This window comes from Typha latifolia, chromosome 14 (genome assembly GCF_019914945.1).
Source record: "Typha latifolia isolate L0001 chromosome 14, TyphaL0001v2, whole genome shotgun sequence".
NCBI lineage: Eukaryota > Viridiplantae > Streptophyta > Magnoliopsida > Poales > Typhaceae > Typha > Typha latifolia.
In genome coordinates, this window is record NC_133099.1 from 5,696,354 (window position 1) to 5,715,325 (window position 18,972).

Genomic DNA, 18,972 nt, shown 5'->3' on the forward strand with positions numbered 1-18,972 from the left:
CCAAACCGGAGAGAGAGAGAGAGAGGGAGAGAGAGGGAGAAAAAGAGAAAGGAAAAAGAGAGAAAATGAGAAAAGGTGCCGGCGGTCATCGCCGACGATGAACCACCGGCCGCACCCTAACCTCTTCTACACTCGCGACCCAGCATACCATGAGAGGTGGAGGAGGAACCGTAGATGGCGGTCGACGGCTCGACTCCATGGTCGGCGGCCCTGGAGTCGTCTCCTCCACACCTCAACCCATGAAGACTTCAAGACTTTGGCATACGAGCAACAACGACCCGAAGCCGCCGTGAGTCGCCGGTGAAGCCGAAATCCCAAATTAGGTATTTTCGTTTTACTCTATTAAACTTTAATTAAATTTGAGGGGTGAGAGAAGGCTTACGAAGGAGTCACGAGGTGGTCTCCGATGGCTCCGAAGACGCTCCGGTAGGCCGATTCCACGGCGTGACTCCGTCGGCAAGAAAAGAAAGAAAACGGTGGAGGAGAAGAAGGCTGCGAGGGAGGGTGTTGAGGCGAGAGAGAGGATTAGGGTTAATTTATAGATTAGGAGAGGATCAAACCTAATTTGATTCAGATTAGATGAAATCCACCCTTATCTGCGCTTCGTTGCGTACCGGAGAGGGAGAGGGGAGGGGCTGCACGTGCACCCTCCTCTCTCAACCCGAATTTTTTTTTTTCTTTCTTTCTTTCTGGTTCTAACAATCATAGTGAAGGAGAGAAGAAAAAGATTACAGTGAAGAAAAGAGAAGAGAGAGAAATATAAATAAAAAAATTGCATAGTTGAGGTTGTTGAAGTTGGATCTATGTCGGTGGAGTTTGCTCGAGTTGGATTTCTGCGTTGGAGAAACAATAGCTATGGCAGGGAGAGAAACAGAGAGAAATAGAGAGAAATAGTGAAAGGGAGAGAAAGAGAGAAATAGTGAAAGAGAGAAAGAGAAAAATTGTGAAAAAAGATTAGTCTGAGTAGGCCGATCTGGATTGGGATTTGCCGATCCTTTAAACCATGGTTATAATCCAAAGGAGATATGAAAGACAGTTTAGATAGGTTTAATTATTTATTTCTTATCAAGGTTCTAAGTATCGGGATCGGGATTAAAATTGGTCGTCTGAAAAAAAAAGATACATATTGGTCATATCGACGGTATTAACCATGAGCAATCTGTATCATATAGAAAAATAATAAAAGTTTTAGAAAAACTAATAATAAGATATAAATATAAATTATTTATATATGAACTCTAAAAAATAAAAATAATATTTCTTAATCTCAATCTCTCTCTCCCTATCTAGTTTCTATCGGTCAATGCACTCTCTCTCCTCCCCCATACAAATAACTTTTTTTTCTAACTCTTCTAACTTTCTCTCCCACTCTCTCACTAACTCTCTGTCTTATCTCCTCTTTATCTCTATTCTCACTCACTATCACTTAAAAAAAACCGATCCTTCAAACCTCTCCTCCCTATCATTCTCCCTCCTCTCTCTCCCCTACGCACTCTTATCTTCCTCTTCTACTCCCTTTCTTTTCTAAGTGATGCTTCTCTGGTGTAGTTTTGACCACCATCAACGTCCAACGAACTTCTCCGACGTAGATTCGGCTCAGTCAGCCTCTGTTTGATGAGCTCCCTATCCTCTATTTCTCTCTCTCTCTCTCTTATTTCTCTTTCTCCTTTTCTATTTTGCTATCCTCCCTTTCTTTCTCCCTTTCTCTCTCCCGATTTGGTTCGTTTCGGCTAAAACAATTGATACTTAGCCCATCTGAATCGGGTATTGGCCGATCCAGCCGATCCCACTGAGTTTTGGGGTGGGATCGGGATTGGTCGAAACTGAAAACCATGTTTCTTATTCAAGTTAGGACTTTTTTATTTCATTCTCTAAAAATAAGGTCTTCCAGTTTGTATGTTTGGCATGTTTATTAAATGAATTTATCTCCCTAAATCTCTCCTTTCTAGCTTTCTTTCTATCATTTATAAAGTCCCCTACTCTTGACGCCCTCTCTTCTTCATGGCTTTCCTCTTCATCGTGACTCTACCAGAGCCATTATCCACATTCCGCCATCATCTACATCAATCCTAGCCATATCCACATTCCGCCATCATGTGCAACTCTACCAGAGCCATTATCCACATTCCGCATCATCTACATCAATCCTAGACCTTAATTCATCTACCGTCTACCATATAAAACCCTATATTTGGTGCGCACTGTTTTCAGAAGGATAGCAAGGGGCTTATTTATTGCTAAGGCTGATTTGATTGCAATCCTTAGTTAGATCGTAACAATTCACAGTGGTGATGAACCCCTATTAAATTATGAATATCTGTCTTTGGCATTAACTCTCCCTCTTTAAGTAGAGTCTAGACTTTTATCCATCCATAGTCATTGCTAAATCTATCCATTCCACTTCCTGAAACTCTGGTAGGCTCCTTCTTTTGATTGATCAAGAACTCAAGCATTACTTATGTTGCCGTTCCAAAACTTCGCACAGTTTTGCACATGGAACACTGAAAGGAAAATGAGTCAGGTTCGAACCTGACTTGTGCGGTTCGAACCCTGTGCACAGATCTGAAAAGGAACTTAATTTTTCAGATTTGAACATGAATTTTTCATAGGGGATTCACTTAACAAATCGAGGATGTACTAAACCTACATATAAGGGATCCAAAGGTATTCACAAAGTATTCAATCTATCCAAGGATCCCTCTTTGAAAGTGCTTGTCTACTTCCGCACTTGTCTTGAAGCACTTCGGATGACCTACATACTACTACTCCCAAAGTTCAGAAGAGCAATTTGTAGCTCGGTTGCGAACCTTATGCGGAGGCAATCTAGTTTCAAGGGTGAAATTTTTATACATTGGTATTAGTGTGGCCATATTTTTGCATATATGAACAACAGGACTTTGTAGAATGTATACAAATTTGCCTTGAAAAGCATACCAAATAGTTTTAAACAATCAGAAGCACACTAGAGGCTAAAGATTTTAGGATTATCAATATTGTGGGAATGTAGCAATTAAGGTAAGTTTCTTATTCATATTCTTTTAAAGTTTTTCAAATTCTTATTAGAAATATTGTACTTTTATATTTTACTTAAGCTAGCATTTGAATTAGAGACTGTTAGTCTAAGTTTGTTATTGCTTTCTTGAAGAAATAAGAATTTTAATTATTATGATATCAATGTTACCAAAGATAGATACTTTGATAAAATTAGTTATTTAAGTATTATTTCATATTAATGATAATTAGAAATCTCATGATTAAATTGATTTTCAGACTTTTAGAAAATCTTTGTTTATCATTTTCATTTAAAAAAAACATAAGATATGAAGTTTCCATGACAAAGGCATGTTGTATAAGAATAAAATATAACTTTTGGTAAAACTAGCTTCTTGAATATTTTTCATGCTTCTTTTGTATGTGAATTACTAAGTAGAGGTGAGATAATGTTCGCTATATGACATCTAGAATAAATCAATATATTTTATACTAGTGAAGGTGAAACTAGTACCTAAATAAGTAAGTCTAGGGAGAAAATACGATGAAGCACTAAATGATTTTAAAAGGCTTACAGAAAAATGTGTTTGATATTTGTGTATGGTGACTTATCTTTCTCAATGGCTAGAACAAAAAGTAATAGACATACGTTGTGATTCTAGTTTAGATCAACTGCTTGGAAAAGTTAATTTGATGATGACTAGTATTGCCATGTGGCCACGGGTCGAGGACTCCTTATAGGAACAATATGGATATTTATTTGTCTGATAAGCATCCATGGTAGTACTTTGACTGGTGCTGGCTCATTCATTAAATTGATTTGTTCCGTTGTGAGATGTGTATGGTTCGTAGTTCTTTTCATGTCTAGTAGATTTTGAACCACAAGATGAAATGAAGAAATATGTTTATTTTTATGAAATTGCTTTTACATGCATCTGTGCTCGATGTTACTGTGTTATATACTATTGTTTGCTAATTTTTCTATCAGTTGGCATATTTTTATGTAGAGTGGGATTATCTTATTGAGAGTGTAACTCATTAAAAACCATTACTTTATAGGAATAGATGAGAGATTATATTAGAGAGGACTTTAAGAGATTGGGTATCTTTTTGCCGCATCTGGTCTCGCACAAGGTCTAAAGTTTAGAAAGGCTTTTATGCTTCTCCAAGTTATATTATTGGGATTTAAGACCATTTGTGAGGATTGTCATGCACACCAATAAAAAGTTAAATACAAATCTAGAGCAAAAAGGACGTGTTGGTACTGGCTCAAATTGGTTGGGATCGGGTATGGCCGATCTTGATCCATATCGGCTAATCCGGGCCGATCTCCTTCACTATTTCTATCACGACCCAAAATAGGAATCATGACCGGCCATGCATCTCAATATGCTTGAGATGCACGAAGCCTTATTAATACTCTCTACGTGTACAATGGCAAAATAAATAAAATGAGAATGTGCTTTATTAAATTTTATAAATAATTGCAATAAAGATAAAACAATATTAATGTTTTTGAGTCTCTAAACTAAATGAAAAAAACTTATAATCTAAAGCATAAAATCAAAAAGAGTGTAAAAATAAATAGGTGAATCCTAAGTGGAGGTGGAGTTCGGGTACATCTCGCTCAGTCGCCCTGCTGACTATTACCCGAAATAAATAAACAAATACAAAAACAATAGAACCCATGAGCCAACAACTATAGCTCAGTGAGTGGAATCCACTCGAAAACCAAATAAATTTTACTTCATATTAATGCTGAATAAATTAAACTAAAAGCAATAATATCCATAACAATATGCAATAGACATGCTCTCTAAATAATAACAATGATAACAATAGAGAGATGTCACAACTTGTAACCTTGTATGTTTTCAACATATTAACATCTTTTGATATTTATACTACCATGTGTCTCAATAGTTCTAAACCATGTGGATCCACATCAACTAGAAGTCACCTCGAGGTGACGCTCGGGACTTTTCTTCATAGCTGATCCGGTTAGGGTCATCAGAGGGTATCACCTTGTGATCAACACACTCTGTCTTTTCCTCTAACCGTTGAGAGAAGTTAGAGTCACCTAGGAAATTTTCTCATTCATCTTAGGACTGTTCCCTAACTCCGCTGTAGTCACCTAAGAAAGTTACCGCAGTGATTTAATTTACGACTTTCCCCGGACTTTCCAGATAGACTTGAGTCACCACGGAAAATCGCAAACGATTTATACCGGGACTGTTCTCTAAGTTGTACAAATACTAATCTCATTTTTTTTTTCACAAATTTCAATATTTGCACGAAGTATAGTGATGCACTGAATATAATAATTAAATACATACAGAAAATATAATAATTAAATTTACACACAGAAATTTCAACAATTAAATTTTTACATGTAAGGGTGAAATAAATAATTTGCACACAGAGAATTTACATGGTCTGACAAAGATACGAAATATAATAAATAAATATGTGAGTGAACCCACTCACCTGAGTCTAGGCAAGACAATCGAAATTTCAAATCTCTAGCTCACGTACTAAAAATCACCACCTTAAATAATAAATAATAATCAAAATTTTAATTTGAGTAATAACAGTATTTTTAAAATTTAAAAACCAAAAGAACAAAAAAAATGGGTTGAAATTTACCTATTGGATTGGGCTGGGCTATTGCTGCCCATTCCAAAATGAGGTTAATCGGGACTTGGCCCAACCAAAAGAAAATTGATTGGGCTGCGGGTTAGCCGCAGCCCATCCAATTTAAATTGGTTCGGGTCGGGTTCCTTGGATTCGGATCCAACCCAACCCGAATCCAATCACTTAATAGGAGAAAGCCAGACTCGGGTTGCCTGAGTCTGTCTTCTCCAACCCGAAGAGAGAGAGAGAGAGAGAGAGGGAGAGAGAGAGAAGGAAAGAGAGGGGGAGTGAGAGATCTCACCAGCGGCGACCACTGCGGCGACGGTTCGTTGGCCGCACCCTCAGCTCCCCAACACCCATACAGTGCCGCCATCGTCGCGAGGTGGGGGAAAAATCGCATACAACGGTCGATCCCATGGCCGACGGCGACCGGAGCCACAAGGCTCCAACGGTGAATGCCCACGGCACGAGGCCAACGGCAAGAAGCTTCCAGACGGAGCGGCTGCGACCCGAAGCCGCCGGCCGGCCAGATTTGCCGGTGGAGCCGAAATCCCAAATTAGGTATTTTCGATTTACCCTACTAAACTTTAATTAAATTTTATAGATGGGAGAGAGCTTATCAACGAGTCGCGTGGTGGTCTCTGATGGCTCAGGCGGCGCTCCGGCGGGCCAATCCCACAGCGACGACTCCGACGGTGAGGAAGGAGCGAAAGAAGGGAGGAAGAAGAGAGAGAAGAGGACTGAGATGGTTAAGCAAAGCGAGAGAGAAGAGATTAGGGTTTTAATTTATAGATTAGAAGAGGATCAAATCTAATCTGATTCGGATTAGATGAAATCCACCCTTATCTGCGCTTCGTCGCGTGCCGGAGAGGGAGAGGGGAGGGGCTGCACGTGCACCCTCCTCTCTCAACCCCAAATTTTTTTTTTTTTTTTGATTCTGACAATTTCTCTTTCTTCCACTATTTCTCTCTTTCTCTCCTTATCATAGCCATTGCTTCTCCGACGTACAAATACAGCTTTGGCAAACTCCACCGATGCAAATCTAACTCCAACGACTATGGCTATGTGATTTATTTTATTTTTTTTATTTCTCTTATTTTTTCACTGTAGTTTTTTTTTCTTCTCTCCTTTATTATGCCAAATTTTTTTTTCTTTTCATTTCTTCCGCTCTATCTCTCCTTCGTTGCAGTAGTTTTAAGTAAGTTTCATATTTGAGTAATTATTATTTTCTAAATTTTCTAATTTTTTAAAAAAAATTTAGAAATTCCTACATTTTTAAATAATATTTTGAATTTTATGCAATTAAAAATAGCTTGATCTGATTCGAGCGACCAATGCGATCAATCTGGTCGACACGGCCGATATATATCATTTTTTTCGGGAGGCCTATCTCGCTTCCAATTTTTCGAATCTTGGCTCAAACACGCCTGGTGGCCCACTAGCATAGCCTTGGCACACATTTAGTTAGATCTTTACGTTTTTTTCAAGAGCTTAAAATATGTTTTAATGGCTAAATGAAAGTGTTTGGTCTTAAACATTGGTGTATCACATCTAATTTTGTGTAGAAATAGGAATGTGAGTTATCATGAAGGCATAAAAATGCCATGAAGTGAAAACTTATGTCATCTAGAAGGTAGATTTACTTCATTATCAAGAAAAAGAAAGTAGATCTATTTAAATCATATAACAATTAGAATCCAATTTGATGATTTTCTCCAATTCTTTATTTATCAGTTTGTTTTCAAATTGAGGCAAAAATTTAGGAAAACCCTAATTTTGTACTTATGTCTACAATTTTTGACCAATAAATTATAATCTACAGTTGGAATTAACCCTTATAAAGTAGATACACTTGGTTTCTAGATCAATTAATTCCAATTTGATGATTTTATGTTTATTGGTGAAGTTTCAATCAAATAATGTATATTTGGTTAAGATGAACATCTATGTAGCAGATAATACTTAATATTACAACAATTAAGCTCCAATTTATGTTTCATCTGAATTTTCTTTTAATTTTTCTTTATTAAGCTCGATATGTAGTGGCATGTGGGAATATCTTTGGCACGTCATAGTGTGACGTGCTGAAATTCCATTGGAAAGATACATGCTAGTCGGCAGGCCCCATGCCGACTGGCATTGGTAATCCTTCACCACCACTATCCTAAAATTGGGGTGTGACATGATCGCCTTACATAAGCTTCATCCACATACACATACCCACACAATTATATATATCATTTGGCTGGTGTCTTAGATCATGCTAGCCTTGCTAGTATGCAACCACTTAATGTGCTGATGTCCCATAGCCCACATGCCCTTGTTTCATCCCCACTTCAGTCTAATTCTGATTGGAGTTATAGCTCCTATAACTAAAAACTTAGAAATAATTCATAAATGTTTGAAATCATCGAATCATTTTGTCAGAAGTTGGAAATAATGTGTAAACATTAGAAATAATCCAACAATAGTTAAGTTCCATACTCTCTGAATAGTATGGACTGGCTGCACCTGTTGTGCACTTGTGCTGCTGACCCATAGCTGGCATAACATTGTTCCATCCCACCTCAGTCTAATCTGTGTTGTAGTTAAGTTCCCAGAACTAAAGAATGACAAAAAATATGTAAACATTAGAAATAAATCAAATAATTGAGTAGATGTGTGAGAATTAGAAATGATTTGTAAAAGTTAGAAATAATCAAATAGTTGTAGTTAAGTTCCATAGGAAATAGGCAACTTAAGCACTTATATCATTGAGTTGGTGTCTTTGGTGATCTAGACTGATGGTTTGCACATTTTGCAGTATCCGCCTATAAGCCCGATATACCTGTTCAAGTGAAAGTTCAAGTGATGGGCATGGATACTTTTGGACCTATGGTTGCTAGCTGACCTAGTTTTTAAAATACTGATGATTGTACAATCTAACCTCTTGCAGAATGTGTTGCAGATTATGGTTAATGGTTTATACTTAGGATAGTAATACACCTCATCAGTACAATGTATAAGATGGGTCCTGCCTCCAAGGTGCTATGAGCAGAACTGCAGGCATGCTTGCATTCTGGATTCACATTTATGGATCGAACACTGAACTGATCACTCTGATCTGAACCAGTCTTGTTTTTCTGATCATTTAGTATACAATTATCTTTCTTGGGTAAATCTTCTGCTTATATAAAGTGTAACAATTTGGAGTCTTCTTTTTATTTCCTGAATCATTTTAATTTAACTGGGCCATACCTGCAAAGTCCTATGCTCAATAAAAAAGAACAGCTTCTATATTGATATGGAACATATGAAGAAAACTCAATCTTTGTCACAGAAAAGTGTCATAGACTAATGGCGTTTGCAAAACTAGTGGATCGACAGTCGAAAGATTTCTTTTTTCCCTAAGCCCATCCACATTGTTTCAGTGAAAATTTTCAGCTACAAAGTTATGTGCATATGATTCTGTAAATTTTTTTATCCCCATCTTATTTCCTTGTATACTTACATTTTCAGAGAGAAGATGGCAGAGATGACGAAGCATACTTGGCAGCACATCTGAAATCTCCTTTAATATAATGTGATGCTAAGGCTCTTGGGAGGTTACTATGACCATATTTTCATGTATTTTTATCTATTTCTTATTAGAGTCTTGACTTTGTGGTATTCAGGAGGAGAGAAGCAGCTTGTGATTATTAACTTGTAATTTAGATTTCTATTTCCTTGAAGATTTTGTTATATATGCTTGTATGTGTGTGTTATATATATTATTGGGTTCTAAAAGAAGGCATGTTAGAAGACAAATTTGATTGATAATCTTGGACCATTTTGAAAGTTTTGTGATTCTGTTTTAATAAATGATGGTTGCCTATATACAATTGAGTTGTTTTTATCAGATTTCTTCTCTCCAATTCTTCAGTAGTGATCTCGTAAGTTTGAGTCTGCTACTATTTGTAATCTCTTTCATCTTGGCTTACTTTTCTTAGTCAAATGGGTATAAAATACTCTCTTCTTCGACATAATTACTTATATAATCAAACAATAAAATAATTACATGATTACCTAAGTAACTAATTTATTATGTAGTCCTCGATATTTTGTCTTAAGAAAGTGGTAACTTATTGCTGCTGGTAAAGCCATAAATAACCCTTGGCCCTCCGGAATAGGCTTATTTTAAAAGAAGCCTTTTTTTATTTAGGTATAGTAACTAAATAATTTAATAAAGTATAGTAATTTATCATTTCTCTTGTCTTATTCCATGCAGTTTTAAAATATAATTTAATAATAACCTATAATTATTATTTTGTCCCTAGAATAGAGAACACTTAATTACAACACAGTGTTTTGAAAATTGGTTTTGGCGATCACCATGGCAACGCGGTGCTCTGACTGCCCTGCTATGTGGGTTGGCGTCGGCATGGGGCGGCCCGCCGCCATCGTGGGTAGCCTAGCAGTAAGAAGCGCTAGGTGGGCCGGGCGGCTCGATAAGGTGGGCTAACGCTCTGGCCCGCTAGCTAATGAAGCAGGTTGGAAGCAGATCGAATGTAGATCAGGTTTAATAACTAACCACTAGCCCAGTATATATAAAAGAAAAACCAAACCCTTTCGCATCTCTCTTTCTCAATCGCTCCTCTCTCATGTGGTGGCTAGCTAATGTGTTGTGCGGCGGCGGCAAGCAAAGGCTCGAAGGTGTCGAGCAGCGGTGGCAAGCAAAGGCTCGAAGGCGCTAAGCTGTGGTGGCAAGCGTAGTAGGAGTCGAATGGCGACGGTAAACAATGGTGGGAACTGGTAGGAAACCACCAAACCGTGGATTTCCTCATCTTCTCCTCCTCTTCTTTTTATTTTTCTTTACTTTCTCTTTGACATTGGAAATCACCAAACTCTCTTTCTTTGTGCTTTAACCGATGGAAAAGAGGGAAAGAGCTTTGACCGGTGGGAAAGAGGCCATCGTGCTGACATTGGAAACGACCTGCACCACCAGCAGTGGAACTACCAACTATAAATGCATTTCAAACCACCAACTATTAATATTATTCAGATTGTGATAATTTACTATTAAGAAGTTAATGAAATATTTATACATACTGAATTATAAATTTGTAATCTATTATTTTTATGGTTGTGAATTGCACTATTAAAATTTTTATAAATGATATATTAGTATATATATATATCATATAGAATTATGTTTTTATTTTTTAGCCTTGTCATCCGCCGCCTAGCCCGTTGTTCACTACACTTATTACACATCACTTCAGATATAGTTGAGATTCCTTCTCTCTCATTTATTTTTTTTTTATTAAATATCGGTCATCTCGACTATAATTTAAATTTTCTCTCTCCTCTTTTATTTTAAGTACTAATTATCTCATCTATAATTGAGATATATTTTTTTGGACCACTAAATTCTACAAAAATGAAAGAAAAATATTAAGCCTATACTCTTTTCTCATAACGAGGGTTGCTTAAAAGCCCATAATATCGCACAGATCTTAGTTATTTTATATATAGTAGGGCATTATTTCTTCACAATATGGGTGTATAATCCTACATTATCCCGTAGTACATAATTGTTTCCTCGTAGTGTATAGTTATTTTACATAGAGTTAGAGGTTATTTTTCCGCAATACGAGCTTATAACCCTACATTATCTTGTAGTGCCCTATTATTTTCTCCTAATATATAATTATTTTATATAGAATGTAGAGTTATTTCCTTGTAATGCGGACTCATATCCTCGCATTACCTCATAGTTTTCTTTTATTTTCTTGTAATGCATGAGTATTTTATATAGAGTAAAGAGTTATTTCTTCACGTGGGTTTATAACTCTACATTATTTTGCAATGCATAGTTATATTCTCATAGTGTGGGTATATAAAGTATTTTAAATCCGTAGTTAAACTATAATGTAGATAAATATATACTACTAGTATATATCCAATCAAGGATATTCTTGATATTTGGTACAAAACATCACTAATTTTCAATACAAATTTATTATTTTTATACCTTAATATCAATCTTATATAATATCAAATATAATTATTACTCCTTATATTATTATTGAATTAAATATTATAATAATTTATGCTAGTATTAGCTCTTCTTTTTTTATATTAAACTTTAGAATATTAATAACTATTCTAACTTTACTCTACAAGTGAACACAATTTGAGGATGATTTTAGTTACTAGAAAGTGAAGCTCAAATCACTCTTAGAATGTATTTGATTGCTCGAAAATGAAGTTCAACATAACAGGATTTTAAATTCTCTCTCAATCAAAAAAAACTAATTTGGTGGGTTAAAAAGGTTATTTTTTATTTATTTTTTGAAACCAAATATTATAAGTAGAAAAGTTCCAAGAGTAAACAAACTTCCAAGATAGATTAAATGTTTTTTTTTCTTTTGAGAGAGAGAGAGTGAGTGAAGTGAGAACTTATTAAATGATATCCAAATTAAATCAATAGTGCTGGGATCGAACTGGATAGACATATACCATCAGTTCATTTCATTATTTGAGTACTATCCCATTGGTAAGATTGTTCAACAAAATTAGCATATCTAAAAGAAGCGTGGTTTAGAATTATTCTACCCTGTGGATGCTTTAGAAAGAAATAAATATTGAATTTTCTCTCCAACTAGTTTTTTTTAATCTTTTTCTTTTCTTAAGCAAAATTAAAATCTTGGGAGATTTTTAATACTGTGTTTCTTTTTCTTTTTCTTACTTTTTGTATTTAACTTATAAATTCATATTTTTATGGAAAATTTGTACTAAAAATACAGTTGCTTTTAGATTTTGTTAATTAGACCCTTTTTTGTTTTCTCTGCAGAACAGACATTTTCTCTTCTTTTTTTCTTTTAAGTTTGTCATGTTGTTATTTAGTGCTTATTAAATGTAGATGGGATAATGTATGAATAGAAAGAAGTGACCCATACTCTTTCTTCTTCTTCTTTTCTATTGTTGCTCATTAAATTAACTATGAAATTTGTAAGTTAACTAAATTCGTAAATTAACTATAATATTCTTATTGTAATTTATAGTTTTATTACAAAATTTGTAGTTAATTTAAAAAATTGTAAATTAATTATGAATTATAGTGAAAAAAAAGGAGAATGAGAAGAGTGAGATAGATACAATCTATTTAAACTTTTAGTGATATTTATAATACTAATATTTGGCTAATTTACAGTATTCATAACTAGATACTACAACTTATTTGTAATATAGATTAAATTCTTTTTAAAGGAAAACTAAACAATTGAATTAAGCAATTTTCTGTTTTTGAAAGATTGATTATAAAGCTTTTTGCTATTTAAGTAATTCTAATTATCTCGCAACTAAAGAGCGATTAGACAAACTTATATAAAAAAAAGAATAATTAAAGGTAGAAGAAGAAGAAGAAGAAGAAGAAGAAGAGATGCAACTAGAAAAGAAGCAGAAGAAAAAGAAGCAACAACTAAAAAAGAATAAGAAGATGAAAAAGAAGAAGCAACAACTAGATAAAAAGAAGAAGAAGAAGAAGAAGAAGAATTACCGGCATAAGAACAAGAGAGAAAAAATAGTATGGGTTACTTGTTTCTCTATTAGAGTGTCCCATCATTATTTAATGAGACTTTAAACGACAGAAGAGTAAACTTGGAAGAAAAAATAGAAAATATTTTATCTATAAAGAAAACCAAAAATAAGCCTAAGTGAGAAAATTAAAAACCAACGGCATATTTTGTGCAAATTTTCCTATTTTTATTAAACTAATGTGATATTCCATCTTTCTCAAAAAATAAAAAATAAATGAAAAGAAAAGCCTCATAGAAATCTTTGATATAAAAAATAGGCAACTAAATGTTGTATCATTGTTTTGGAGATTTTTACTTGGTTTGATTACTGATAAATCGTGCCTAGTTAAAAACCATTCTTGTAACCCAAATGATTCCTTCCGTGTGCATTGTAAGCATTTGAATTCATTTCAATGTCTAATGCGATATCCCATTATATTTTTCTTCCCCTTCAAATGAGTAGAACTCAGTATTTTGATTCTTCAATCCAAAAGACATGTTTTGTTCTTTATCATGTATGCCCGCAATATTAGTATGCTAAAAGAGACTAATGCATCTATAATCATTCTTACATCTAACACTTTCTCCTCCCTCGGTCCTTGTTGCATTTTTCTTAAGCTAGATTTTTCGACCATATATATCTTAATTTTTCTTCTTCAAGTGCAATTATGAATGGGATAATGGATGAATAGCAACATTGGGCATTCTACTTGCTAAACATGAAAAAGTTATTGGATGGATGTTTATTTGAAATGTAAAGCTATGAGAAACATGAAACTACACAAATTAATATAATAACATGTAATTTTGGAGAGGCAACGATTGATTAACTGTGCAGAAGAATATTGCAGTAGAGAGGATGGAGGAATGGATAAAGTAAAATGGAGATTTGAGAAAAATGAGATCTTCACTGTGAAGTTCTTGTATAGGTTCCTAAACAATGAAAGTGTGATATTGAAAATTTTGCCAAAAATCTGGCACATGAAGATTCTTCTAAAAAATTAGAGCCATCTTTTAGTTAGTGTGTAGCAATAGAGTACTGAAGTGATAATCTAATTAAAAAAAGTTGGACTTGGGTCTCTACTTGTGTTTTCTACTCAAGAGATGAATTGGTAGATCATTTATTTTTTAGAAGCCAATATGGTGGAGGCAAATGAAAATAGCTGTGGGGATTTATAACCATATAAAACATATGAATGACTGGTTGAGGATAAATAATTTGAACTTAGAAAAAGAAAAAAAAAAAGTGGTGGTTTATTTGGCTAAGTGCTTTAATGTGGAGTATTTGGCTGAAAAGGAATAATATGATCTTTATCAATTGTGTTAAATTAATTGATGCATTTTGTGCAAAAGATGACCTCCTTGTTCCTCTGTTGGGCAAAGATCTAGAGAGAAGAATATATGAAACGGGCTCGCCGACTGATGCAAGGCTTCTCGTTAGAGGATGTGATTAATCTGGACGAAGAAAGAAGCAGCACTGCTGGACATTACTTCTTTTATTTTGTCTATGGCTCTACCTTTATTGTTGTCTTGGTGGATCAATTGAAAGTGTGATCGAGTGATGTTAGGATGTTTTATTTTATATGGTTGTGGGTATGTTGATAGGGTGTTCTTTTTAGTGGATGTTGGGAGGATCTTTTGTATTGTGGTCCATATGCTCGGACAAGTTTTGATTATTTTGAACTTGTGGTGAATTTTTAGTGGAAGATTACCACTAATTAAATTTCAATAGAAATAGGGGTTGCGACTTATTTTGTTATATATATATATATTCTAAAATAAATAACATATAAGAAAAGTACATTTGATTAATTTTAAAAATAACAAAAAAATACTTTATTATATATTTCCCTTAGCCTGATAATATTATAAATATGTATTTCAGCAGTATTATATTAGGGGTGAAAATGGGTTCCTTATCTGGTGCAAAGTGTCATATCCGAGATTTATCGAACATGGGTTAGAGAATAATATCTAAATCAATATCTTGCATATCATTTAGTTTAAAATATTGATATCAAAACTTTTATATTTTATTTGAATTTCTAATCTAGTTTTCACATATATTTACTATTTTCTATATATAATCATAAGTTTTTATACATTTAGAAAATAAATATGAATATATTTGATACCCAATTTGTACATAGTGGATATGTCTGTGTTCGAAGAAAATTATATAATCTAATTATGATTAAAATTATAGTGCACACTATAAAGTAAAGGAAAATAATTAAGCAAAGAGTTTACTAGATATACCAATTTGAAACATAAATTCAAGTAGTTCTCCTTAACCAATAACTACAAATCTTTATACAAAATTAGAAAGAAATGTCCTAAGCGAGCCTAATTCTAGTGTAGGTCGCCAGGAGGCATAGATAGGAAGCTAAAACCCATGACTTATTAATGGGGATTTACTTATGTGTAAGCAATGTATTGAACAGAGGAAAAGGCGGTCGCACCGGTCACCTCATGATGTGAATTGGGGCAGATCGGAACGCATCTGAGGACATTAGGCTCGATGGATTGAATAACTATTTTTAATTATTTCATGATGTAAACATTTAAGACAAGTCTAATTTAGTTATATAAATCATAAATTTTCATAATATTTTTAGTCCGAATTGGTCCAATTATGGATCATAACACCTCATCGCTTTGCCTCGCGCTTATACATGGCGGTCTGTCTCCTTGGCAGGCCGTGCGACCAGATAAAGTAGGCTGGCACTTTGACCTACCAACCCACCTTATCAGGTTAGATAAAAACTTATGATTATGTAAAACGGGTTAGATTACCCAGTAAAAATAACTAACCCATGAACCATTATATAAAAACTCTCCCCTCTCTCGTTGCTCCCCTCTCTCTTGTTCTCCTTTCTCACTTATAGTAGAATCCTAAATCCCTAACTCCTCTTCGATCGTCCTCTCCGGCTCTCCTTTCCTCGGCTAACAATAGTGAGTGACGAGGCAACAAATGCAGCGGCTTGTGGTAGTGCGCACCAACGGCGACGAAGCAGACAACTATTGGTGACAGAGGTATGGTGTCACCTATCATCCCCCCCCCTCACTTACTCTCACTCTCTCACATACTCTCACTCTCTCACTCTCTTTCACTCTCGCTCGCACTCTCTTTCTCTAACTCCTCTCACAATCTCACTCTCACAATCTCTCAATCTCTCATGCCGACGGTTTTTTTTTTAATTTATCTTAATCAGTTAATCATTAATCTATCATGACCCAAAATTGGAGTCATCACTCGTTGTGTACCTCAATAGAGTACACTTGAGATACACAAAGCCTTAATTAATATTTTTCTAAGTCCAAGATAACAAGACTTTAATTAAGAATATCTAACTCCAATAAATATAATCCAACAATAAAGTAAAAGACCAAATGTCATTACTAATGTGTCCCTAATCAAACTAAAATAACAAATGGTTTAGAATAAAATATTTAATACAACTAAGGGATAAAATAGTAAAATTCTAAGTGGAGGTAAGGGATCTTGGTGCATCTTGCTCAGTAGCCACACTAATCAGTACTTGGAATATTAGAAGAGGGATCCAATGAGCTAACAACTATAGTTCAGTGAGTGGAATCCACTCAAAAGTCAAATAAATATGAATCCAATAATATAAAATGACAATTTCACTAAGCATGCTCATAGTAACAATAATAATAATGTGCACAAGTAATAATAGAGTAAGTTATATCTTATAACATGCTTAGTTCCAACATACTGAATTTTTCTCAATAATAATAATTTTATTTATGTTAATTGGGTTAATGCCCTATGAATCCATGTTAACTAAAAGTTACCTCGAGATAGTGCTTAGATATTTTCCTGATAGCTGATCCAGTTAGGGTCACCAGAAGGTGTCATTATATAATAAACACACTTTATCTTTTTCCCTAATGATCACCAGGAGGTGTCACTATGTGATAAATGCACCTTGTTCTTCTACTAACCATTAAATTAGAGTCACCTCAAGAAGTCTTTTGATCTAACCTAAGACTTTTCTAACCTCACTAGAGTCATCTAAGAAAGCCACTATAGTGATCTAAATAGGGCTCTTAGTGGACTTCCAAGTAAACTTGAGTCACCACAGAAAGTTGCAAGTGATCTATGCCGAGACTATTCATAATCACTAAAATTATTATTTTGCACGAAGTATAACAATGCACTAAGTCGTATGTTTTGCATACAGAAATATAATAATTTAATTGCACATAAAAATAGGGTATTTAATTTGCGCATTGAAAAATATGTCATCATGTAAAAAGTATGAAATACATGTAAAAAATATGTAAAAATGTGAGTGAACCCACTCACTTGAGTCTAGGTGAAACGACTAAAACCTCTAGTCCACGTACTAAAAATCACCACTTTTAATAATAAATAAATAAGCTAATTTTAATTTAACTAATATCATAATTCTAAAATTTAAAACTAATTAGATTATTCAATTGGGCTAAATTAAGCTCATTTAATTGGGCTAAATTAAGCTCAAAAGGTTAGACTAGGCTGTAGCTGGATTGCATTGTAGCTCATATTTCTCTACTAGATGGCTAGGCTCAGGCTCAAACAAAGGTTGGGTCGGATTAGTCTTGGATCTGAAATCCAAACACAAACTTGAACTTGAAAGTTAATATGATTAGGTTCTGCCAAAAAACTCGACACGGGTAGGGATCAAAAGATCCTAACCAAGCCATTCTCTCTCACAAAGGAGAGGAAGGGAGAAAATGTGTCAGCTAATCGGTAGTGACGACGCTACTGGTGGACCACGTCCAAGATATCCATGCCATATCTACGATCTCGCATACTCCTATGAGACATCCGCGAGGAGCGATCAACACCAATGTTCAGCACTTCATGGTCGACGGCCATGGAGCTCGCCTCTACAACCACCTGAGCCATGATGACTCAATGGGAGAGCAATTATGGCACAAGGCTAATGGAGTGAAGCTCCAGGACACGAATGGTAGCGGCCTGAAGCAGCCGTTCAACCCAAATCATCGATGATGCTACATCACCTAAACTTAGGTTTTTCTCTTATAACCTATTAAACTTTAAATTGAATATGAAGGATGGAAGATGACTGATTGGTGAGTCGTAGAGTGGTCTCCGATCGCTCAAGTAGTGCTTCGGTAGTCCGATCCCATGGTGGGTGCCATCTAACTTATAAGATAGGTTTTGAATTTTTATTTCGCATCTGACATGGATTTGGAGTGGCCGAAAATCCCCTGGCCACTTCTCTCATCACGTAGCGGTGAAGGAGAGGGAAGAGGGTGCACGTGCCCCTCTTTGTTTTTAAGTTCTTACATAATCTATTAGTTCTTAACTTCTTATTTCTTAATTTCTTATTACTTAATATATCATATTAGGCAATAAGAAAAATTATAAATTCATTAAATTAATTATTTGTTGAAGATATTAATTAAAGTAAATTAGTAATTATCGACTAATTTGTTTAATTGTTTTAATTTGTATATCACTTATTCTGTTAATTTATTAATCAGTAATCACTTAATCTATTAAATGTTGATCACTAATCTATTGTTCTGTCGATGGTTAATTACTTAATTTTCTCTATTTTTGTTGCATACTTTTTAAGGAAAATATGTCACTATTAATCACTTAATTTATTTTTTAATAATGAGTTAACTTTTAGTGTTAATCTATTTCTGTTGAATTAGTTAATTAGGTATTAGAGTGCTAATATGATTTACTAAATTAATCCAAGTAATATATAATTAGTTAACTTTTTAATTACTATTTTTAAATTTGAAATATGAATTATCAATTATA

At 34.5% G+C, this 18,972-nt stretch overlaps 1 protein-coding gene and 1 long non-coding RNA gene across 2 annotated transcripts in view; both read left to right on the plus strand.

Moving 5' to 3' along the window:
* The window catches only part of LOC140800755 (protein IQ-DOMAIN 32), a 29,196-nt gene extending 19,755 nt beyond the window's left edge, over nucleotides 1-9,441 (plus strand). The window contains exon 6 of the mRNA XM_073155587.1: nucleotides 9,124-9,441. Coding sequence (XP_073011688.1) covers nucleotides 9,124-9,143 — 20 coding nt within the window. The 3' untranslated portion in view covers nucleotides 9,144-9,441. The remainder of the gene's footprint in view (nucleotides 1-9,123) is intronic.
* Nucleotides 9,442-10,236: 795 nt separating this feature from the next.
* Nucleotides 10,237-10,703, plus strand: LOC140801289 (uncharacterized). Its single transcript, XR_012111405.1, has 2 exons — nucleotides 10,237-10,385; nucleotides 10,521-10,703. It is a non-coding gene; the product is annotated as an uncharacterized lncRNA (long non-coding RNA).
* Nucleotides 10,704-18,972: the final 8,269 nt, after the last annotated feature.